Raw genomic sequence first — 24,529 nt, 5'->3', positions numbered from 1 at the left:
TGCTAGTGGCGTGCAACCTAACCTCACTTTAATTTTATTCTGACCCTTTGTGACTTGAATTAGAAACACTGGAAACTACTTTATTTTCTGGACGGCACTTGAAGCTTTAGTCGGTGAAGCCTTTTCAGTTCGGTTGTCATTCTCAATGACAACCAGTCAAGTGGCTTTAGTTGAGTTAGGTGAGGGGCACTGAGGCCATTTAGTCATTTAATCCCACCACGTGCTTTGGACAGAAATCAAGGCCGGGGACTGGTGCCTCTCTGCTAATTAATCCTCCATGTCAGGCATCTGGAAACCCGCCTCTTCTGCCTTGTCTGAGTTGCCTAATTAATTAAGCTGTGTTTGTACACAGGCCTTTTCTCCCCCAGCACTTTTTTCATCATCTGTTTCTTTAGCCGCAAGCTGGTGACCCCATTGAATGTAAACAACCTGGCCAATCATTCTGCTTTCCTGGGGGCTGAGGCGTTTTCCTTTGGAGGCTGCCCAAGCTGTAGAGGGAGGCAGACAAGGATTTGAATCCAATTCAGCCATTTTTTAATTATTGCGTGACCACAGGCAAATGACCTCGCATCTCAAAAGGTCAGTTTCCCCATTTTTCCCCTGCAAAACCTACCACTTAGGCCAGTGTCTGGCATATCGTCAATTTAAATACCTCTAAATAAATGAATACCTTTAAACATCAAGGGTATTTTCTGCTTGACACCACCTTGACTTTGTGCAGGGAATAGTTTCAAGACATTTCCGCACACATCATCCCAGTTGTCGCTCTTGAACCCCTTTGGGGGAGTTTTGGTAAACGTTGTTACCCTCATATTTTACAGACAGAGAATCAGGCTCAGGAAAGTAAGGGCCAAGGCCCCACAGCTGGTTAGAGCCAGAGGCCGAACAAGTGTCCACACTGCTGGCCCTGTGCTCTCGCTCTGAGACCAGGTATCCCCCTGGCCTTCAGTGGATGACGTAAAACTAGATTATAAACACTGGGGAGAAAAGGAAAAGAGTTATACGAGATACCCCAAGAGCACCTTCTACAAGAAAACGGTAAGATACCACTGATATGAAAGGCGTTGAAATACCTAGTAGAGAAATATTATTTGATACATGGAAACATGATGACTGTTTAACTTCAGAATTTCTCTCACTGTCCCACCGGCTTATGTTGGTTCACAGGTAAATTGCTAGTCATTGTTGCGAACCAAAGTTATTAACTAATTCAACAACATTAATACTTACCTTTGGACAATTTGTTATATACATTGGATTCTTCTACCAGCCCTGTGAGATTAGCAGAAGTAGAATATACCTGTAAACATATACATATAACTTCCCACATTGCTGATAAAGAAACAGTCCAAGAGCTTAAGCGATCTGTCACATTCACAGGACTTGTCGGGAGCAGGGCTGGGCCTGCGATCTAGGATTTCCATCTCTATGTTTAGCACTATTTCAACAGTACTACAATTAAGAAGGACTTAACGTCAGCACTGTACTTATTTATATTAACGTGGGCTAAAGGACTTTGTGCTATTTTGTCTTTTAATTCTATCTCCATATGTCTTGCTTCTTGCTTCTATCTTCTTCGTTGGTTTTGCCAGCTACACAGAGCCTTTTCCCGAGATGCACATACTTCAGTTAACCTCTACTATGTAACAAGCACCCCAAAACCTAGTGGCCTGAAACAACTACCATTTTATTACTCGTTATTCTTCGGGCTAGTTTGAGTTGGGATAAGCTAGGTGGTCCTTCGGTTGGTCTCACATGGTAACACTCACCTGATGTAGTCATCTGGTGGCCCAGCCAAGGGTGGGTAATCCGTAATGGCCTCACTCGTGTGTCTAACTGCTGCTACTGGCTATCAGCTGGACCTTATTCTGCAGGTTCGCTCATCCTCAGGGAGGCTGGCCCAAGTTTTTTCAGAGCTGTCAGCCACCATGCCAAGAAGGCAAGGCCCTTTGCACTGTCAGTCATCAAGTCTCTACACGTGTCGCATTTTTTTGCTGTCCTTTTTGGTCAAAGCGAGTCACAAGGGCATGGCTACTGAGACATATGATTTATTGGGTGCCACTAATATAATAAACTACCGTAAATGGGTGTAAAAACTAATATCCACCTTATAAGACTATACTGAGAATTAAATTTGCTAATCCACGTTCATTGCTTAGCATAGTCCCTAACACACAGTAAAATGCTCAAAAAATATTAGTCAGTATTAGTAGTAGGATCACCATTAGCCGTTATTAGCTGCCAGGAGCAGATTCTCCTTTTGAAATCCCATTCATTCCTTTATTCAACTAACCTAGTAATACTGAGTGCCCATTGTGGTACCATTCTCTATGCTGAGCATTTGGGAAAAAAGAAATAATATTTAGTCTCTGCCATTGAGGAACTCATAGTCTACTGGAGCAGGCCAGACACACAAGCAATTAAATATAGTGTCGTATGGAAGTTCAGTGACAGAGGTTTGCACAGGGTATTTGGGAAGTACCAAAGAGGGATACCTAACCCCTTAACCCAGCCTGGGGGTGTGGTGAGAAAAGGCTTCTTGATACCAAATGAGCTGAGTCCTGAAGGTTGAGTGGGTTTCACCCAGAAGAGCAGGCGTTTAAAATAGAGAATTACAGCATGAGTGGAGGCATTAGATAAGAAAGAGAGTAGTGTGCTCTTATCAGAGTGAAAGGCTAGGAAATCTGAAGAGATAACCCAAAAAGAAAGCGGGAAGGCAAGAAAGACAGAGAGAGAGAGAGAGAGAGAGAGGGAGAGGGAGAGGGAGGGAGGGTGGATAGGAATGGGAAAGATAAAGGGAAAGTATGGGGAACAAATGTGTCCTCTCCCAAGGAGGTTGGGTACTTTTCTGTAGGTGAATGAGGAGGCACTGACAGGCTTTGAGAAGAGTCGGGATGGGGTCAGATCTGTATTTTAAGAAATCTGGGGCCAAGAAGAGGATGAACTGGAGGAAGATAAGACTGGAGGGGGCCAGGGACCAGCTAGGAGTAATCCAGAAATCCAGGCAAGAGATAGAATATCTGAGAATGGAGGCCAGACTGAGATCCTTTCCTGCCATTTCCACCCTGCAAGGCTGGGGCAAGGCACTTCAGTGAGAAAAGGAATGACTTTAGATATCCTAGTTTTGGATAGCGTAGTCCAGAATATTCTGGCAAAAAACTACTTTCTACATTCTTAGCAAGTGTATGCCTGTCCACAAAATGGACCTTTTCTGGCTAAGGAGGGGTGGTAGACCCTGGACAGTCTTAGAGTGTTCTTACTAGGAATTTATTCCTCTTTTGCATGGCCTTAGTGAGGTGTGAGCACACTGTTCTATGAATTCTACAAGGGACCTTCTTGGACACACATCTTCACGATTTTTTTCTTTTATCTGTGGTCTAGTCGTTTTAAACTTGAATGCATTTTCAATGACTTTGCTGTCTTCTATTTGTGTTCCCTTATTGCCTCAGTTATTTTGATGTGCCTTATCAGTGTTCATGCCTTGTTTCTTTTCATATATATTCACAACCTTATGCCTCACAACTCCGCTGCTCCATTGTCCCTGAAAACACATTCATAATCATCAGAGTTTACATTCAGATTTGTGGGCTGGGAAACATTGTCGTTACACTTATGCAATATGTTCCTTTTCCAGAATCCCTCCCGTTACTTTCCTTTTGGCTCTCATGTGTGAGCACCCCGCAGTGCTGAAAACAGCTCTCCGCACCCTCACCTGATAAGGTCCTGCTGCAGTCCTGGGCATGTTTTCTAGCTCCTGAAGATTTGCACGAGAACCCGATTTTGCTTGTTGGGTGGGTTCACTCAGTGTGCAACATTTGCATCATTTTTCTTAGTGTCCTGAGATGTACTTAGTCCTGAGATGTTTCTTAGTCCTGAGATGTACTTGATACAGGTGCTAGCCTTATGTATCTAAGATTTATGGGTAGATTCTTGCATATTTTCAAATAACCTTGTCTTTAAATATTAAATACATTTAAAATTCAGAGAGGGACTTCCCTGGTGGCTCAGTGGTTAAGGATCCACTTGCCAATACAGGGGACACGGGTTCGAGCCCTGGTCTGGGAAGATCCCCCGTGCCGCGGAGCAACTAAGCCCGTGCGCCACAACTACTGAGCCTGCCCTCTAGAGCCCGCGAGCCACAACTTCTGAGCCCACACGACGCAACTGCTGAAGCCTGCGTGCCTAGAGCCCATGCTCTGCAACAGGAGAAGACACCGCAATGAGAAGCCCGCACACCACAACGAAGAGTAGCCCCCACTCTCTGCAACGAGAGAAAGCCCGTGCACAGCAATGAAGACCCAATGCAGCCAAAAATAAATAAATAAAAAATAAATTTAAAAAAATTAAGTGAAAGATCATGATAGACGATGTAATGAAACTCATCAGGAAGCCAAGGGCAGAGCAAGCAGGGAGCGGTTCAGTAAAGCATTTGAAGAGCAGTATAATCACCTCTGGCTTCCAGAGGTCTCGCACAACGAGTTGCTGCTTTCGGGGTGGTGGCACTGCTTCCACTTAGTGTCTTTTGTCCTGCTGCTGCTCTGGGCCTCTAGGACATCTGATGCTATGGCGGGCCCGCGGCACATGGGCTGCCTAAGGAGAACAGGACGGGTGGGCTATTCTGGATCAGTACCATTTACTGAACATTATTACTACATGCCTGATATGGTTCTTATGTGTCTTATCCAATATTTGAGGCAACATAGAGGAGTGGCAAAAAGCGAAGACTCTGGTATTAGAATGTCTGGATTCAGATGTTGTCCCTACCACTTGCTTGGCTTTTGAAACCTCTCTATAGGGATCTTATAAGAACCTTCTGGTTATAAGCTCTTAATCCTGGAAAAGGATTTGTGGAAGGGGGCCATGGAGAGTAGAAAAGGAGATGGAGGGAATGGAAATAACGGGACCTGGCAGCAGAGTTTAGCATGCAGGCCAGTGGGCAAAAGGTGCTTTGGTGTACTTTGGACCTGCCAAGTGAGATTGGCTGCAAGTGCAGACCCTGTGATTGTCCAAGTAACCCCTCCCCACCTCCCCAAGGCCTGGGGGCTGGAAGGGGATGCAGCCACAAGTCACTGTGGGACTTGACAACAGGAACTCTGCTGACTGGCCCTGCCTACACCCCAGCACCTGAGAACCTGAGGGGAAGCCTCCTGCTTCTCCTTGATCCCATGCAGGGGATGCTTATTTAGGAATGGCAGTGGGATCTGCCTGTCACTGGTGACGCGACCTACTTCCTGGCCCCTGAGATGTTCACAGAAAGTTGGTGATGAACACCAACCGCCACCAGCATCATTTACTCAGTGCTCACCAAGTTCCGGGCATTTTGCAAAAGCATTTTGGATACATTATTTCATTTAATTCTCATCAAAACCTCATAAATATAGTTATAGTTACTATCTATTGCCATTTATAGATGAGATAAAGAGTGCGTTATGAGGACCGTTTCGGTGATAAAGAATAAATATCCCACTTGAATGAACTTAAGCAAAAGGCAAATTTATTACAAGGATACTGGATTGTCTGACCAGAACCCACGATGGGAACGTGGCTGAGCCTCTAGAACACTGATGCTCTCAGGTATCTTGCTCACTCTGTCACTGGTACATGCTTTCCTCTGGCCACTGGCTTCATTCTTCTCTCTCCATTGGCCAGTTTTATCCTAGGGTGTGAAGCATGGTGGCCCACAGCTTCCGGGTTTTTTATTTTTTCTCTCTGAGGCATTTTATCTGCATGTATGTACTACATCCCTAGAAAAAGAATCCAAGGATTTTCCTTCCTGTGTGTTTTCATCTTGCTTCTTCATGGTCCGTGATGCCAGATGAAGTTATCAGTACAATGAAACCAAACTGATGGGATGGGAGCGGTTTATTCTGCCATTTGTCTAGACTTTCAGTTGCACATCAAATCTAGAGTTGGACACTCCACACTTCTTTGGCCTGCTGTGAGGTTCACAGCGATTTTCCCCACCCTGTGATCATCAGTGATTTCAAATTTGCCAATGTAACCATGCTTCATCGTCACAGTGAGGAACCTGACAGTGACTTTGGAGCACGGCCTAATAAGAAACTGTCACTTGCCTCTCGTTTCGGCATTGTTGACACTCTTGAGAGCATCAGCCAGGACATTCATGGGCACCACTATGGCGGCACGGAAAGGTGGTGGAAAGAGCTTCTGATTTTTACATATGATAGCTTGTGCTACTGGGGAAAGACTGACTTAACACTCTTTGTTCCTAAGGCCCAAAATCCCAAGGATTTGACCCAACCAGTCAGGTGCCCGCCCCTCAGCTGTAGCTGGGTCAGACGATGGACTGGGAGATTTAATAACATGGCCATTCTCAGAGGACCATGTGGTTGGAATCGAGGAAGGGGCAGTTCACAAAAGGAGAGACTGAGCTAAGCAAAAGGGGTGGGGGAGAGAGTGAGTTAGGGGGTCAGGCAGAGGATGGCTGGTTGGTAGACAAAAGAGCAGTTATCCACAACCCAGAACTTAAAAGGTTAGGTAGCCCCTGCAGAGTCACACACAACCAAAGCCAGGACTCAATTTAGGCCTTTCTGACTCAAGGCCCTGCATGTAACTAAGATGACAAATTAGAATGAAGTAGTGGAGTGAGTGAATGTATGAATGCACACGTACATACGTGCATGCATGCTTACAGTCATGCACACATATGTAAATACCAGTGAAGACCTTGCCGAGCCAGGGCTCAAGTCCAGGAAGTCACATTCAGAACCGTCAGGCATTGTGCAATCGTGCTCTATCCTTTCAGTTTGCAATCAGAGAATAAAGGTAGCAATGACAAGGGAACTTGATGAGGAGTGATGTCCGTGACTAAAGCCTGTAGCCAGTCCCCCGAAGCAGGTTGTAACACCACCCGCATCCGTCAGTCAAGTCAGTCCGTCAGCGTCCCAGCCCTGCTGAGCTGGGTTCTGGAGCAACCTAAGCCTTGGGCCTGTTGCACACATGTCTAGAGCCCCATGATACAGGAGGAAGTTGACTCAGAGGAGGTGGGACATGACTTGGTGCTGTTTAGTTCCAGAGGTCTCTGCCTGGTCCCACATGTGCCAGAGGAGATGGTCCAGGACTCAGTCTTGATGTTCAAGAAGAGGGCCTTTTTTGGAAAAAAGTGGATCAGAGGACAAGGTCGATGGGGCTCCACTCTCAGTAACTGAGCCCCTCTGAGCCCCAGGATGGACTCTGAGGGTTGCTGTCCAGGGATGGGGAGTTGGCTTGGGAGGTTTCAAACCCTCGGGCCAGGGAGGCATCAGATACTTCAGGAAAACATGTTGAATCTTTCAGCTTAGTTGAGCCTGTTGAGCAAAGTATTTACAATATGCTCTGACCTAAAAGAATTACTACGCTTTCTAAACTGTCCACCTTGCCCCAGGGAGGGGTTTATGGGAGAGGATCACCTGGCTGGGTGGCATTCGTTGGGTTCAAGGCCTTTGGTAAATCTTGAAGGGTCGTAGCAATTTTACTCTCGTGATCTGTTTTTATTTGCGCCTGAATGAAAATATTGCATGTAACCGGAAGAATGGCATGGAGTTTAGTCTGACATTTTGAAACAGATCGAGTTAAGAGTTTGAGAAGTTGGAGCTGGTTCTGGGAGGAAAGTAGGCACGCTGAGGAGTTGCTGTTGTTGGTAGTAGGAATAACAGTAACAGCAGGAGGGGAAGAAGGAGGAGAAAAAATAGCAAATACTACTTGCATAAAACTACGGCATGCCAGGCCCAGAGGTGAAATAACTCACCAAAGGTCACACAGCTTGTCTGTGCCCTGCCTCCTACTGCTACCATCCTGCCTGTGCCCCCCGCCCCCCACGGACTCCAGTTGACACTTGCTGTAAAGTCTTCAGACACAACCATGAGTCCCAGCTTCTGGGAGGCTTAGCTGACTGGAGGGGGCTGTGGAGCTGAAGCAGATGCTTTTCTCTCAGATCACGGCAGGGAAGGAGTCAAGAGGCCAGAAATATTCTCTTGGCCACATGGCACAGTGCAAGAAACACAGGCTTCCAGAGTCAAACAGATCAGGGATGACGTCCTGGACCCTCAGCGAGCCTCAGTTTCTCTGCCTCTACTGTGGGCATCGCAGTACCCACCTATTTGGGAGCTAGTGACAACGGAATGCCATCACTCTGTGTGAAGTGTCTGGCACAGGGCCTGACCCAGGATACACACAGTTACTCTAATATTATCGCATCTCTGCTCGTGGTGTTATCTGAGATGACCACAGCTGTTCTCTGGTGCCGAGGGAATCAGCACCTTCCATTCCCGGCCCCAGATTCTACCCCAGCTCGCCACTTCTCCATTCCTTCATTCTCCAGAGCGGGAGAGATGGAGGGAGGAACCGTGGAGAACAGGGACCACACAGGGGGCGATGGGCAGTGGCAGCAGTGGGTCTGCACAACCCCCAGAGAGCCCCGGGCTCTCTCAGAGGGGCAGGGCTCAGCCAGGGATAGCAGATGAGGCCTGAGATGACAACGGACACCCAGTGCCGCTGGGAGACCCACTCAGGTGCCAGGCAAGAGTGGCTGCAAGGGTCTCCCTTCGGCGTGTGTGCCCCGGTCCCCAGCTTAGTACGTGTCAAGGCAGTAAAGGGTCAAGGCAGCATGGGTCAAATTTGAATATGGAAATTATTTTCTAACACATTTTTCAAAACACTAACTTTCCAAATCTAGACATCACCGAGTGTGCACGTGATTAGGGGAAGGAGCACAGCAGATGTGCCGTCGTACGTACAGCCATCCACATGGAACTGAGTCCGCCCGGGCACTCTGTAATCTAGAGGCAGAATTGAGAGAGGCAGTATGTGACGCAGCCCTTACCTACTACAGCCTTTCCGTGGAAGAGCACCGGACCGATATCTAGCACTGGAGGCTTTCTGAGGGTATGAAGTATTTGTCCCCCAGTGACACATCAGTCAATAATTTACTGAGAACACACTTGTTTCAAGCCAGTACAGGGACAGAAAGAGGTAAAGAATATAGTCTCTGCCCTCGAGTGCTTGAAGACACATTCACAGACAGAGACAGAGATTTTAATGTAATAGCCCCAGGGAGCAGTTGACCCACAAAATGATTACGGAAGATCAAACAGAGCTTGTTCTCTGGCTGGGGGTGGACAAGCACAGCATCATGGTGTGGCTGAGGCCTGAGGAGGGCTACGAAGGATGCAGAGCATTTGAGAAACGTGGGAGGGGCTGATGGAGAGAAGACTGTGCAGCCCAGAAAACGAAGCTGCACGTCGACCCCACATAGTATAGACAAAGCTCCATGCAAAAAGGAAGAACACAGAACACTGCGAGAAGACATAGAAGATAAACTTATGGTTACCAAAGGGGAGAGGGAGGGAAGAAGGCACAAATAAGGGGTATGGGATTAACAGATACAGACTACATAAAATAGAGAAGCAACAAGGATTTACTGTAGAGCACAGGGAATTATATTCAACATCTTGCAATAACCTATAATGGAATATAATCTAAGAAAAACCAACTGAGTTTTACTTAGCTGTACACTTGAAAATGGACACGATATTGTAAATCAACTATCCTTAAAAATAAATAATTAAAAAATAGTAAAGACCAAAATATTACAGAGACAAAGCCAAATACACCACATCAATTAACGTAAATGAGCAAAATTTAGGTATTAAGACAAAAAGACTTTCAGGTTGGTTTACAAAGCCAAAGCCAACCGCATGCTATACTCTAGAGACACACTTAAAACAAATTTAGTACTTTTATACTTCTTCCCATTCCCTGACTCTTAGTACATGCTATTTTATTTTCCATTGTCAAGGTTTATAACACACACATTTCATTGTATAACCTTAGTTTTTCTAGTGTTTATTCGTAGCTCTACGTTTAAATTAGTATTGTAAATAACACTGCCAAACATTAAAATAAGGAATGCTATGGAGTGGGATAGATCTTTTCTTTAAAGTAAGGGTGGGTAATCAAGCATTCTGTATAAAAAGAGACATGTTTTACTTTGACAGAAAGGAGTAAAAGTAAAATCTTGTGCATAAAAAAATACCAAAAACAGTCAGAAGACAAATCTTAGAGTAGAAAAATATTTCAAGCACATCTGACAGATAAAGGGTTACTATCATACTATACCAGGAACTCCCTACAAGTAGATAGGAAAGACCGACAACTCAACAGAAAATGGGTGAAGTGTGTGACTGAAGGGTAAAAGGAAGAAATCAAAATGGCTAACAGCCGTGCAAGGGTGCTCTGGTTTACTGCGAGTCAAGGAGATGAAAATTAGAGCAATTAGACACCAGTCTTTATTCTTCAGATTGGCGAACGCTTAATAGGGGTAACAACCTAGTGCTGGTGAGAACGTGAGCAGGGCGCATTCTCGTGCTCTGCTGGTGGGAATTTCAGTCACTCTAAACCTTTGGTAACGTAGTCTGGCAACATCTAGCACATTTGAAAACACAAATATCCTTTCATTCTACTTTTTTATTATTGGTAATTGATGCTTTGGAAATACCAAGATATGTATTCAGTAGTATGCATTTTTGTTAAATTTGGGGGGAACATCCTAAATGTTTATCAATAGGGATATGACTGAATAAATTAGGATGTATTCATTAGTAGGAAGTACTATGCAGCTATTAAAAGGACTCAAGTCTGCCATCTACTGAGTTGGAAGGAAGCCCATGATGTATAATTAAGTGGGAAAAGCACGTTTGCAGAGACATGCATACTATGACCTGGTGTCATACATACATACTCACACATACACATCCGACTTTGGAAAAACACACTCATACATACATACTCACAGATGTATTTTGTATGAATATAGAGAATGGATGGTTATACACCAGAATGTTTACTTGCTTATGAGGAATGGAGGGGAGGGATGGATGCAGAAAAAGAAAGGTTGAACAAAATGAAGTGTTATCACACACTTAACCTTTGAAAATCCTCAGAGCTAAGATGTGTAGCTTTGGGGGAGGAGAAATAGGAGTGCCCTGCTCTCCTTGATTTCTGTTCTATCAGGAGTCTCAGGCCTGCCCCAGGGCATGCCCCACACATGACAGCGGCCTGCTTGACACCACTTTGGGACGGGATGGGGTGCAGATCCGGGCTGCCTGGCAGAGACTGCTGGTCCCTTCGGCTTGCTCAGGGAAATTACATGTAGTTTTCAGTTTTGCATTCTAACAGTCAGACGAAGGCGTCAAATAAGCAGCAAGTGTTTAGCGTTAGATCCAGATGTCATCTCCAGCAAGAAACAACAATGCTTTGACTTGGGGAAAATAACCCTTGACGCCTAAAGAGGCTCACTTAAGGGCTTTCATGCCAGCATCTTGAGAGATGACTTTGCCTGCAGATGAGAGAGGCTGCCCGGGGAGAGCGATGCCCTCTGCTCTCTGGGCAAGGACTACGGTGGCCTTCACAGTAGCCATGCCCTACCTGGACTCCTCTCCTTCTCCCCGAGGACGCGCTCACCAAGGGGACAGATTCGGGGGCTTCCAGAAGGAGTGCCGCCCCTGTGTGTCCCAGCGTGCTGTTGGGTGCCAGCTTCACTGCCAGCGGTGGAGGAAATCTGTTAGCAGAAGGAAGACTTTGACGTCTCCCATCACCACAGATTGGTTCTAGAATTTTCCTAAGGGAAAGCTTACGGAGTAACACGCTGTAGGTTTGTGAGGTAGACTTCCTTCTGAGGAGAAATCCCCAGCTGAACAGGTGTTCAGCTTGTACTGAGAGAAGCAACCAGAAACCCTCAAAATGACTCCATGTTTTCCTGAGAAAACTAATCAGAGATTTTTTTTTTCTTGAGAAAGATGATTTCAGGTCTCAAGAGATCTTCTGAAATCTTAGTGTGGCAGGGAACTGCATTTTTTACAGACAGATGTTGTTGTTAAATGTGCTTCTGGAGATGTTTGTTTAGTGCTTTCCTCTGAGGAATTCAGAGTGCTTTACAGACATTTTCTTCATTTTTTCTTAAGGCTTTTTTCTTTCTCCTGAACATGTTTTATGCTTGACTATAAATTTTTCATTCAGTTTTTCTCACTGAATTTTTTCTGAAATGTTTCCTGTTAACCTCATTTCCTCCCACTCTGCATATCCAATATGATATACTAACGCCAGTTCAGACACCCTAGAAAAGAATTCAAGATTTTTCCTTTCGGAATCTCAGGCTTCTCTTTCTCTATTTACTTTTACAAACTTTCCCATATTTAATACTTTCACCATACTTTTTTCCCCTTAAAAGAAGAATTGCTTGAAATATACCTTGTTCTTCCACATAAATAGCCCCTATTTTATTTAATTTTAGTTGTTTACTTATTTCTAACTGTCTTGCTTCACAAGAAGTTGAAGTAATTAATTTGTGGGAACTAAACACATTCTTTAACATAAGCACTGTGTAGTGGCATTGCAAATCTGATATTCATAGCAAAGTTGTGTTGGTTTTTTTTCAAACCTGTTTCTCCTTTCAGTCCTGAAGGAATTTGTTAACTTTCTTTCTCACTGTAATCATCCTTGAAGAAACAAAGAAAAAAAGAATCAAGACTTTAAGACAAGCTAATCTTTTGTAGAATCAGATCAGATACTTCCCTCCCTTTAGGAAATAACCACTAAGAACACCTTTTTACTGGGCTCTCATCAGATGGAAATGTAGTAGGGAGCCTGTGTCCTAAAGACCATGAAATTATGTAGAAGACACCTAGCAATCACTCCCTATTTTACAGATGTGGAAACTGAGGCTCAGAGAATTATAGATATTTGTCTGCAGTCACAGAAATACTTAGAGACACATTCAGAAGTTAGTTTAGGAAGGACTCCCCTGGCGGTCCAGGGGTTAAGATTCTGTGGTCCCAATGCAGGGGGCGTGGGTTCGATCCCTGGTCGGGGAACTAAGATCCCACATGCCTTGGGGTGAGGCAAAAACAAAAACAACAACAACAACAAAAAACTATCCCACATATGTTAAAAGGATAAAAAATGAATAAAAAAAAAGAATTTCATTTAGGAGACAAAACATCTAAAAAGTCACTAAATGAGGTAGTAAAGAGCATGAAATAATGAATGATTTGATTATTCTGGGCAGTGGTGAGCTGGTAAGTGTTTAACTGCTGAGGGCAGGGGTGGGCAGGGGCAGCCCTGATTTCATGGTGCCCACGACCAGTTTCAAACTACCAACCTGAATGCATTGAACAAGGAGTTGGGAACAGATTTATACAATCTAGCTGGCTGTCAAGAGTAACAGAGATCTTCTGGCTGGAGCGGGGAGCAGGTCTCTAAGGAAGAGAACTAAGCTAGACCAGTTCTCTCGACACATGAAGGACCATCCTTGGTCTTTCCATGGGGCAGCTGCAGGACTCTGCAACTTTGATCTTGCCTCAGCAGATACACCACTCTTCACCTGCTGAGCTATCACTTCCATTTCAAGGCCCAGCTTAAAAAAGGGTCCCAGTCAAGCTTTTCCCTGACCCTTTCAGAAATAGTCACTTCTACTCTGAATCCGAGTAATTTTTTAGACCTTTTATTAGGGTAATTACCAAAGCCTGACTTGATATTACTGTCAATAGACAGTGTCTTTCCCCAGGGGACTGTCCTTGGAGGACAGGGACCGTGTCTTACTCCTTCATTATTATCCGAGAAGCAATGCAGGATGGTGGGTGGGAGCCCAAGCTCTGGAGCCAGATTGGTCAGCTTCAGATCTGAGACACTGTGCTCGCTTACCTTGAGACCATGAGCAAGTCATCAGACCCCTCTGTTCACACCTGCAAAGTGAGACGTTAAACAGCAGCCTTCATCTCACACGCTCACTCTGACGATGCATGAGATTCCTGGATGTGTTTGGTGCTCAGCACACACTAAGCCCTTAGTAAATGTTGCCTGGTATTGTTTTCTCTAGCACACGGCCCAGCGCCTGGCACAGAGCTGATGTGCAGTTGATGTTGGTTGCATTACGTCGAAGTGAAGCAAGGATGTGATCCAGCTATCTTGACAGGAAGTTAAGAAAGAGTGCTGGAGGAGACCTCACGAACAGATTATTGCTGGGGAAATGAGGATGAGATAGTAAATAAAAATCAGTTGATCATAGGATTATAGGATCAGAACCAAGCTTTCCAGCTGTGGTATGATGAGCACAGAGCAGGGTGGGATCATGCATACCCTCCCCTCCCTCGGTGAGCTGGACGCCGTAAGTTTGTAAATATACCATTTGTCATTGCAATCGCTTGTGTAGACTGCTGTTCCTTGAAATATCTCCTTTTCAGTATTGTGCAGTTACTTTTAAAAAATCTAAGTGCTAGACGTTAAGTATAAATACTGTTGAATTTTATTCCATTTCGTTCAGTCCATTATTCCAGTGAATTCATACGGCTTCCAGCCTTGATTCTGCACTGCAATGTATCTTCTATCCTTTCTGGTTTGGGTTACCTGCAGTTTGGTGAGCATGACTTCTGTTTTGTTTTCTGAAGCACTACACAGGCCACTTCTAAAAACAGCGTCCCCGACATGGCACTAGAGACCTTTTTCTGTGTTGGCATTAATTCGTTAAACAATCTTTTTTTTTTTTTTTTGGATATGGATTTTAGACTCCTTTCAGATCCATCAAGTATACAAGAATCTATATTATATCCCCTCTTGTTCACAAATTTCATGAAAAAACTTTGCCAACATGCTATGTGTGCAGCATTTTTGTTTCACAGATACAGTGAGACTATCAGGAAAGAAAATACAGCCAGCTTGTTGAAACCTGTTCCTGATTAACCTATGTTAACTTCCAAAACCGACAACTTCCTTTTCCGACTTTAATAAAGGCTGCGTGTTTCAAAGTAGTGAAGTTAACTGTATCAGGGTAGATGAGGCTCAGTGCACAAATCTTGACCATCTAGGTGAGAAGTTTGGACACAGTCCTGAGGGTGGTGGGAAGTTGTTGACATTTTTGAATAGAAATTATATGATGAAATGATGTTTTCAGAAGAGCCGTCTGGCAGCAGCGTCCACGGTGGACTCTAGGGGAAACCTTATGTGAAGTTTGCAGTTGCCTGCAGTAATCCCAAGATGGGCTGCTGGACGACTGGGCTAAGCTAGTAGCAGTAAAGATGGAAGAGCATACATTTGGATTAAAGAAAAACACTCAGAGAGACACTGGGGGAACATGATAGCAGCGAAAGAAATAAAAATAGGTACCTTAGGGCTTCCCAATCCTTTTCACATAAGGGAACATGCAGAAAAAACTAGGGCCGCTTGGAGATGGACATGACCCAATGTCATGGGCTCCCACGGCTGGGTCTTCCCTTCCCCAAGCCCCACCTCCCCCAAATCACAGGCAGAAGACATTAAGCTCTCCACAGGGCTGGGAAGCTATTTGGACATTTTTGTTTTAGAAATGAGTAGTCTTAGTAATATGAAGAAAAATAGACTTGTACCAAAATCAGAACCAACAGTACGGAAGAGACTATACATGTAAAGGGAAGCAGATGTTTGCTTCAGTGCATAATTCCGAACACAGAAGTCACATATGGCTACACGCTTGGAAGAAAACTAGCATCAGGGTTAATGCCAAACCAAAGAGCCCAGGCCACCGAGCCACTGCCCGTGTTATAGTGACACGTGAGAACAGAGGCGGTGGCTGTACAGGCCTAATTTGGGCATGAAAGTAGGCAACACCTACCAGACAGGTTGGGGGGAGGTATAAACCACACCAGGGGAGGCACTAGGTAGACTTAGGTGTAGACGAAAGCAGTAGCAAAGGAGTGAACTTCGGTTTTGTATGAATACGGAAATCGAAGCCACTTGCTTGAAGATTCATGACATACTGCCCATTTGTTGCTCCTTGTTGGTTTTCGTAGTTCATAAATTAAGTCGTTTCGTAGTCCTGGTGCCTCACCTGTGCTACTAATTTGTTTTGCTGCATAGAGGAGAGAACATGCAGGAACTTGCCATCTATAATTCCTGGTGATAACTGAAGATGTTTGGTTATAGAAAGTTAAAAGGCGTTCCCTCTTTCTTCGATAAACTGAGTGGCAGAGAGAGAGCAAGAACCTACCAACAAGGCGTGCAGATTCTATTATAAGAACAGGAACGAAGGGCTCTTTTAAAAAACAATGGAACCCACACATTTCTCCCGATGATTGGCAGCAGGGCCACCATGTGCATGATGCCAGGGGCACCCGCCTTTCACACTGGAGTCCGTGAAGTGGAGGCACATGGCCCATGTGGCCACGTGTAGCAGCTCACAGAGAGACCTATCTGATCCCCCCCCGGGGCGCCCACCCAGCCCAGCAGGTGCATATCCACGCTGACCTGTGACGTCCATCACCCCCTCGACCACACTCCCTTCCCCAGCCAAGCTGTGCTGTATTCTTTCATCCTGACTTACCATTTTATTCCAGTTCAGATCCACCCAGTCCTCCTTGTGGCTTCCCACTAGACCTCTGGCACAAGCCAAAGCACATCCTTCCGGCTCACTTGCTCCAGTCACTCTGTTGACCTTTCCAAAGCTATTTGCTGCTCTCACCGTCCTGCTCTCTGTTACAGCTGAGGAGAAAACACCAATAGGCACTCAAGGCAGGAGGCTCTGGCCTCCTCCCAGCACTGGGACAGGCTTCAGTTTTAGCACTTATCACACGGTGCTGTAAACATTTGCTTACATTTCTGACTCCTTCACTCAGTGTGAACTTGACAGAGGGCAGAAAGATGCTTCTTTAAGCCACGAGGTTTAGCAGAGTGCCGGGCACGTGTTTGGTAAGTGGGTGGGTAGATGAAGAGCCTACCTTTCTTAGATCTGGACACAGTAAGTCTCATCCTGAGCGTGTGGTCTGAGGAGGATTCGTCTCTATTATAGACAATGCCTGCATCTTTGGACTTCGTTTAACAGCTTCCCAGGGGAGGCCAGGAGAAGCAGCTCTGTCTCCGCCAGTGGTTTCTGAGTCCTTGTTTATCCCTGTGCAGGTGGGCAAGTGGAAAGACAAGTCTCTGCAGATGAAGTACTACGTGTGGCCCCGAATGTGTCCTGAGACAGAAGAGCAGGAAGATGACCATCTGAGCATCGTAACGCTGGAGGAGGCCCCGTTCGTCATTGTGGAAAGCGTGGACCCCCTGAGTGGAACTTGCATGAGGAACACGGTGCCCTGTCAGAAGCGCATCATCTCTGAGTACGTGGCCTGGGAAAGTCAGATTTGCTCTAGCTGTCAGCGCCCGGCTAGGATCCGAGGCACAGAACGAATTGGACACCATGTCTGAATTTCGTTACAGTTGAGCAGTGGAGTTTCTGGCAGCCCTGTGGTCTGGCATCTGGTTCTGTCCGGATCATGACCCGGGAGAATTACTGCTAACTATGTTATCGTTTCTGGGGCCTCGCGAGGTCTCAGTGACCGGGACCTCAAGTTCGTGGAGATTTAAGTTTACATTGGTGTTGAAAGATGTTTTCTGAGGCCAGCATGTCTTTAGAACCATTTTTGGAAATAGATAATATTAATCTATGCTGATAGAAGTCAGGATAATGGTTCTTTTTGGTGAGGGTGGGAAGGGCCTGCATGGGAGAACAAGCGGCCTTTAAGGTGCTGGTAACGCTTCTGTATCTGAATTTGGGTTCTGGTTAAATGGGTGGGTTCAGTGCATGAAAATTCATCCAGCTGAACCCTTAGGATATGTGCACTTTCCTGATATATGTTATACTTCCAAGGAGCATTTAAAAGTATGAGAAAACATGGTCCAGTATGATGAGGTAATGAGATTATGGCAGTTCTGTGGTCTGATTTATGTCCTCACCCGGGCCTGACATAACTTGTGCTGAGCTGTGAAGGAGGGCCTGCTTTGTGGTTGGCAAGGGTAATATTTTGCCTCTTGTATAAAAGCCTTGTTTTTGTTTCTTTACCTGGTTAGAAATAAAACAGACGAGGAGCCAGGTTACATCAAAAAATGCTGCAAGGGCTTCTGTATTGACATCCTTAAGAAAATTTCTAAATCTGTGAAGTTCACCTATGATCTTTATCTGGTGACCAATGGCAAGCATGGGAAGAAAATCAATGGAACCTGGAATGGTATGATTGGAGAGGTACGTGGCAGGAATTAAGGGCCATTTCCGTGTTTCATTTAAATATTTTTAAAACGCTCATTTTATAAATTTTAGAAAATATAAAATAGTACAGCTGACTCTTGAACAACATGGGTTTGAACTATGTGGGCCATTTGTGAGCAGATTTTTCTCAGTAAATATATGGTTGGCCCTCCTTACCTGTGAGTTTTGCATCTGTGGATTCAGCCAACCGTGGATCCTGTACTGTGTCTACAGTCTCCAGTTGGTGGAATCCGCGGATAAGAAGGGCTGACTTTGGGACTTAAGCGTCCTCAGGTGTTGGTGTCCACGGCGGGTCCAGGAACCAATACCGAGGGAAGATACCGAAGGAAGGCTATAAATGAAATGTACTGTTCCCACTCTACAAAGGAAAGCACTGTAGAGCCCCAAATATTTTCTGCATGGTGGCCCCTTGCCTTCCTGGATGCCCTAACTGGAGCCTTGCGTCTTTCTCCCCAGGTGGTCATGAAGAGGGCCTACATGGCAGTGGGGTCGCTGACCATCAACGAGGAGCGATCGGAGGTGGTCGACTTCTCCGTGCCCTTCATAGAGACTGGCATCAGTGTCATGGTGTCACGCAGCAATGGGACCGTCTCACCTTCTGCCTTCTTAGGTGAGTGATGGGCTTGCAGGCATGAAGGACATGGACCCAGGGACAGGTAGAGGGAAGGAGGAACAGGTGCAGGAGCTGATTTTTCAGGAGCTTCCCTCAGCCAGGGATTTCATTTTGGGGAACCTCAGAATTGATCGTTCTCCAGCATGAAGACTGAAGAATACCCTCAAAAATAGGAAGGCATGGTACCCGGTAAGAAAAGAGTACAGGACCGGTAACCAGGGGTCCTGCTTGAGTCTCACTCCTGCATTTGACCTTGAACAAACTTGCTCCATCCTGGGATCCAGTCTCGTCATCCACAGAAGAAGGCATTTCAACTAGCTGATCTCTGAAGCTGCTTCCTGCTTTAATGATGTCTAATTCTGGATATCATTCAAATACCTGTTTGTTTCAAATTAGCTTCAAGAGCGGAGCTCAGTGCTACCAAAAAAGAAAAAAAGGTTTTTCTGTTTTCACGTGAATTTTTGGAGGCTTTGCCAGGTAAAGCTGCTCCGATTCTCCCTCCCACCGACCCCATCCTTCCCCATAGAACCTGTTCCTCGCTCTCCAGCATTACTTATGTGTCAAAGCCTTCCGTATGATATAAGACTGGGTGAGATGAGGCCAAGATTTCAATTAGATGAGGTCTTTTGTGAGCTCATAACCCCATATTTTTGGCAGGGGCTGTGAGAGCAAAGGGATTGGAAAATAAAATGTCACCTTGAAAACAGGCCACTGGGCTAGGAGATAGGAAGCTGGTTTGGTCATAAACAAGCTGAAAGCCCTTGGACCAGTCACAGTCTCTCTAAAGGATACCAACACTTTTTTTTTATTGAACACTTACTATGTGAAGGCCCAGGCATCGTTGTACAAACTTTGATTATATTACTTCATTGACACTACCATAATACCCAGTTTATGGCTTAGGAAACTGAACCCTAGGTTATGCAATTTTCCAACCGTCTCTCAGCTAGGAAGGAGCAGATCCAGGATTAAAGCCCAGATGTGGCTGCCCTTGCAGCCTGTGTTTTAGTACACGTGGGGGCATTTCAGAGCTCGACTCCTAAAATCCGGAAACAGTGCAGGGGGCCGAGACTAAGATGTGATATAAAATGGAAAAGCACAGACTTGCCTTCAGAGGCCCTCTGTCCATAACCTGGCCCTGCCACCTCCCGAGTATGAACTTACAAAGGGCTGGGACCTCTTAAGTCTTAGTTTACTGCTCTGTAAAATAGATATAATCATCCATAATGAAAGGGCCATCAAAGGATAGTAGAAACTATGTACTTCCTAAACTATATAGACCAACACAAATATTCTTTTGTATTTTGTGTACCGAAAGTTGCTCTGGGCTTAATGGGGGGAAGGGAAGCATAGAGACAGTGCTTTTACTCAGTTATTTCCTAATCTTGGACAGACTGGGATCAGAGTAGGATTTCAATCAATCAGACCCAAGGAGGAGAGGGTCTCTATTCCACCGCACAGAGGCTTTGAGTTGTACCTTCCACCTTCGCATCTCTGGCTGCCACCGAAAGGTTTTGCATTTCTGTGCATTTCACAGTCGGTGCGTGCCATATTAAATTAATGAAGTGACCAGGCTTTTATAATTCCCTTGGGAGTTCAGAAGTAAAGTAGGTTTCAAAATAAGGCAATATTTTCTAATTTTCAGCCCATTTCCCTCCCTTTTCAGTTTCATCTTTATTAATGATTTGGAAGGTGGAGGAAACAGCATGTAAATTCACTTAGTTCTGAATTTACAGTGTGATGTGACAGCTAAAAAGGCCAGGCTATTTTGAGGCACAATTGAGGAAGCTTTGTATTATGGGACTGAAGAGCGATTGTCTCTTTTTACAGGCCTCCAGAGAGAGGGCTCCTGGAATTCAGTATTCAATTTCTAGACACGTCTGAGCCAGAGAGATTTAGATCAACTGGAAGAGAGTCAGCAAAAATGATTTTAAAAAGTTAAAGAAAGCATATGTAGAACATTCTTACTCTCTTGCCTGTTCTTGTCCCATCAACCTTGTCACCTGGAAATAGGGACTAGATTGAGGTTGTTTTGTTGATTATCACGTCCCCTTGTCATTTGCTAAATTCCCAGTGTTGTAGGCACTGATATTTAATGTGGATGGATTTTTTTTTAACATTGACGTATTCTCCTACACTAATGATGTCTAATAAAATATACCACGTCAAACCAGGTTGAAAAAGCAAATCCAGGCCGGAAAGTTTAAGAGAAGTGAAGCAACGGGCAAGGGACTTATTCATTGTGCCTAATTATTACTGAACCAATTCAAGCCACAAAGAGTAACCAAGTCTGTTGAGAATGAACTTGGCCTCAAGGCTTGGAAGCATTGGTGAAAACTTTTCCAGGTCCAGCTGTGGGGTGTGGCATATAGATAGGCGTGCAAACCAAGAGCCAGTCCAACACGACTCACTTATCCATGTCTAGTACTTATTCTAGTTCCACTGTTTTCCAAAAGACCCAGATATTGGTCCAGGCATGGCAGAAACTATCTGTACAGTCTCAGAAAGGATGGGCAAGAGGCCGTCCTTCTCATATGTTTGAACGAAAACAAGCCCCGACACGCCCATCAGGGGAGTGGAGACGCTCAGACACAGCTTCTTACTCCTTCCTCCCTAAGCCAGGCCCTGGCTTTCTGAAGGGACGCACACACCTTTGGCTTGCTTCCCCAAAGATAGGAGTCGCGCGAGTGAATGAATGCGCGAGTCAATCGGGACCTGTTTGTTCTCTGCGTTAACCCTGAGCGCCGATGTTTTGCTTCCCCAGAGCCCTTCAGCGCCGACGTGTGGGTCATGATGTTCGTGATGTTACTCATCGTCTCCGCCGTGGCCGTCTTCGTCTTCGAGTACTTTAGCCCTGTGGGTTACAACAGGTGCCTCGCCGATGGCAGAGGTAAGGCCAGCTGTAACCATTGCCTTTCTGCCTTTCTCTAGCTCTCAGCTGGGAATCTCTGTGCCCCTCATCTGCTGCCTGCCTCCGCCCTAACCCTCAGTCTTCAAGGTCACCACCTTGGTGACTCGTTAGAAAGACCCCAATTAAGGGCTTCTAATCAGTGCTATGGTTTTTCATTTTACCTTGGTGTTCAGAAAATATTAATTGCTAAATGTACAGTGACAATTGGGATTACCATTGTTCTTTAACTTGAGAAGTAAGTAGAAGACTAATTCAGAGGAAAGTAATATACCTTAAAAATAGTGACGGAGGGCTGCCCTGGTGGCGCAGTGGTTGAGAGTCCACCTGCCGATGCAGGGGACGCGGGTTCGTGCCCCGGTCCGGGAAGATCCCACATGCCGCAGAGCGGCTGGGCCCGTGAGCCATGGCCGCTGAGCCTGCGCGTCCGGAGCCTGTGCTCCGCAACGGGAGAGGCCACGACAGTGAGAGGCCCGCGTACCACCAAAAAAAAAAAAAATAGTGACGGATACACTTGTAACATTCTACTCATCTGTTTACTTGGAAAGAGTGGAGCTTTATCCTGACTTTTAAAGTTTATTGTGGAATTTATGAAAGATTTGCAAATGCATTAGATAAAACTAAAAATAATCACCCGTAAGTTTATCAGCAAGAAATAATGTCTGTTAATATATTGGTATATATACTTCTAGTCTTTTAAGTTTTATGCACATGTAGCCATTCTATTAAGCAGCCCAAACTTAGTAGAGCAAGAATGTGAAAACTTTTATCTTTCTTCTATTATTACCTATCTTCTAGACTATGTGACTGGACCCCTTAACAAAAACTTGTGTAGATTCCAAAACTTTCTGATCATTTCCCATTATTAAAGCAAATAAACAACAAGAAGCAAACACACACAAAGACCCCAATTTAGATGTTAGTTTGAATCTGTATGTCCCCTCCCTGCCTCAAGCCTGACCCCAAGCCCAGTTCCACCCCTAAGCAAGTGAGATCAAAGCTGGCAGCAGAAATGTGTAACATAAACATGTCAGAGGAAACTCTTTTGATAACCTTAGGCTACGAGCAGTCTGTCCGATCAGATGTGCTAACAAGGCAGATTAGACACATGTATCAAGAGTAAGAAAAAACAGGTTACCCCAGGGTACATGCAGGGTAGTTGTGGCTGAAACAGCTCTCCACAGCCCAAGGATAGCCTCTGAGCTACAAGATCCCCAAAGCATGTGTCCCCGGCTTACATCTCTCTGCCAGGAGGTAGAGGAGTTGGGTATTGGAAATAAAATGGCTGGGAGATTACAATTCTCACCCACAGCTACTCTTGGGGGTGGTCCATCTTCCTGGCTAGGAAGGTCCAGAGATGTGAGGGCTACCCGTGTGTTTGAGGCATTTATGAGACTTCACAAAAAGTTTACTAGATTTCTGAAGGGGACCAAGGGGTCCTTATAGATATCTCTTCCAAAACTTCCTGAGAGCACCAGGATTAGGAAATATTATGCCTTCTCTGCGTCTTCTCCCATCCACCATGTGAGCTCTATCCTGGAATTATGCGTCAAAGAGGAAAGATTCTTAACCCCAGCTACACATAAGAATTACCTACGGGGCACTTAAAAGACAAAGATGCATAGACCTCATATTCTAATGTTCTGATTCACTAAGTCCAGAGCGGGACTTGAACCCTTGTATGTTTCAGAATAGTGGTTCTCTACCTTGGCTGCCTGTTACAATAACCACCGCACCTCACCCCAGTTTAGTAAGAATCTCTGGGGATGGTGTGTCAGTATTTTGTCAAAGCTCCCCTTGTGCTTCCGTTGAATTCACGTCCAGGCTATGAGCCACCCCTGCACTGAGGTATTTCCAGGTGTAGACCTACCTTCTCGCTTGGGGTGTGCCTTCTGGGGTGGACACTTGGATGCCTCCACAACGCGGAATAGTCAGGGGCTTCCTGCCTGTGCCAAAGGGTCATCCAAAAGCCCTGACTACTCCCCATCCCGGTGGGCATTAGTAACAAGTGAAACGTCCGAGAAGCACGAGAGTACACGCACATGTTGACAATGTCAAGAACCAAAGCTAGTGTTCACCCTCCCCGACCCCGCAAAGAAAATCAAAGAGGCAAAAATTCAGACGCAAAAATCAGAGCCAGGGCTTACGATTACTCACTTTACCAAAGGATGCCTGACTTCGCCAAAGAATTCAACCTGGGGCCGCTTTAACTATCAAGGCTCCTTGGGGCATTTTACAATGCACAAAACTTTGATTCATAAACAGTTTTTTAGTTATGCATCTGTTCCAAGAAATAAGGTCCACTCGCGCAGACGTGTGTGCACGGTTAGATCTTAGGCTCGACATGTGTAGTCACTGATGATTTAGGTGGCTGAGCAGATGCTCTCAGGATCACAGATAGCATCGAAACACCTGTGCTAATGCGCTGTAAAACTGTGCAGGCAGGTGTTCGTTCCTCCAGCGGAGGGGCTGCATGCAGCCCCAGACAGCAGGCAAGATTTCACCATCGCCAAGCAGAGAAAGCAGAGAGGTCACAATAAATACGTGTGCAGAAGCCCTGCGTGATCTGTGTGAAGGTCGGGTGGAGGACAAAGGCAGCCTCCCTGTCCACCCTCAGATGCATGTGGCCAAGCCAGGGATCTCTGGCAGACTCTCTGGGCTGCCTGGTATTCTTTTACACGGAAGGCAGGCCCTACTGGAGGGAACCAGATGGGAGGTGTTGGCACTGGAGTGAGGTCAAGGCTGCCTTCAAAACATTGAGTGCTAAGAGCTGGAAGCCACAGGAGAATCAGGATCAACTGCATTCAAAGCGGCATCTGTGAATAAAATTGGAGGAGATCTATGACTAGTGGGAGAAAAAGACCCCACAAGGTTCTTGCTGACCGTCCGTTTTTTTGTTGTTTTTTTGTGGTACGCGGGCCTCTCACTGTTGTGGCCTCTCCCGTTGCGGAGCACGGGC

General features: G+C 45.5%; 1 protein-coding gene across 1 annotated transcript in view; it reads left to right on the top strand.

Moving 5' to 3' along the window:
* The window catches only part of GRIN2B (glutamate ionotropic receptor NMDA type subunit 2B), a 189,200-nt gene that overhangs the window by 109,692 nt on the left and 54,979 nt on the right, over nt 1–24,529 (top strand). The window contains exons 4-7 of the mRNA XM_049694425.1: nt 16,921–17,123; nt 17,854–18,025; nt 18,506–18,659; nt 21,427–21,552. Of these exons, the coding sequence (XP_049550382.1) occupies nt 16,921–17,123; nt 17,854–18,025; nt 18,506–18,659; nt 21,427–21,552 (655 nt within the window). The remainder of the gene's footprint in view (nt 1–16,920; nt 17,124–17,853; nt 18,026–18,505; nt 18,660–21,426; nt 21,553–24,529) is intronic.

This window comes from Orcinus orca, chromosome 11 (assembly GCF_937001465.1).
Source record: "Orcinus orca chromosome 11, mOrcOrc1.1, whole genome shotgun sequence".
Classification (NCBI taxonomy): Eukaryota; Metazoa; Chordata; class Mammalia; order Artiodactyla; family Delphinidae; genus Orcinus; species Orcinus orca.
Note: the sequence above shows the minus strand (reverse complement) of the source record. Positions and strands in the feature narration are given on the sequence as shown.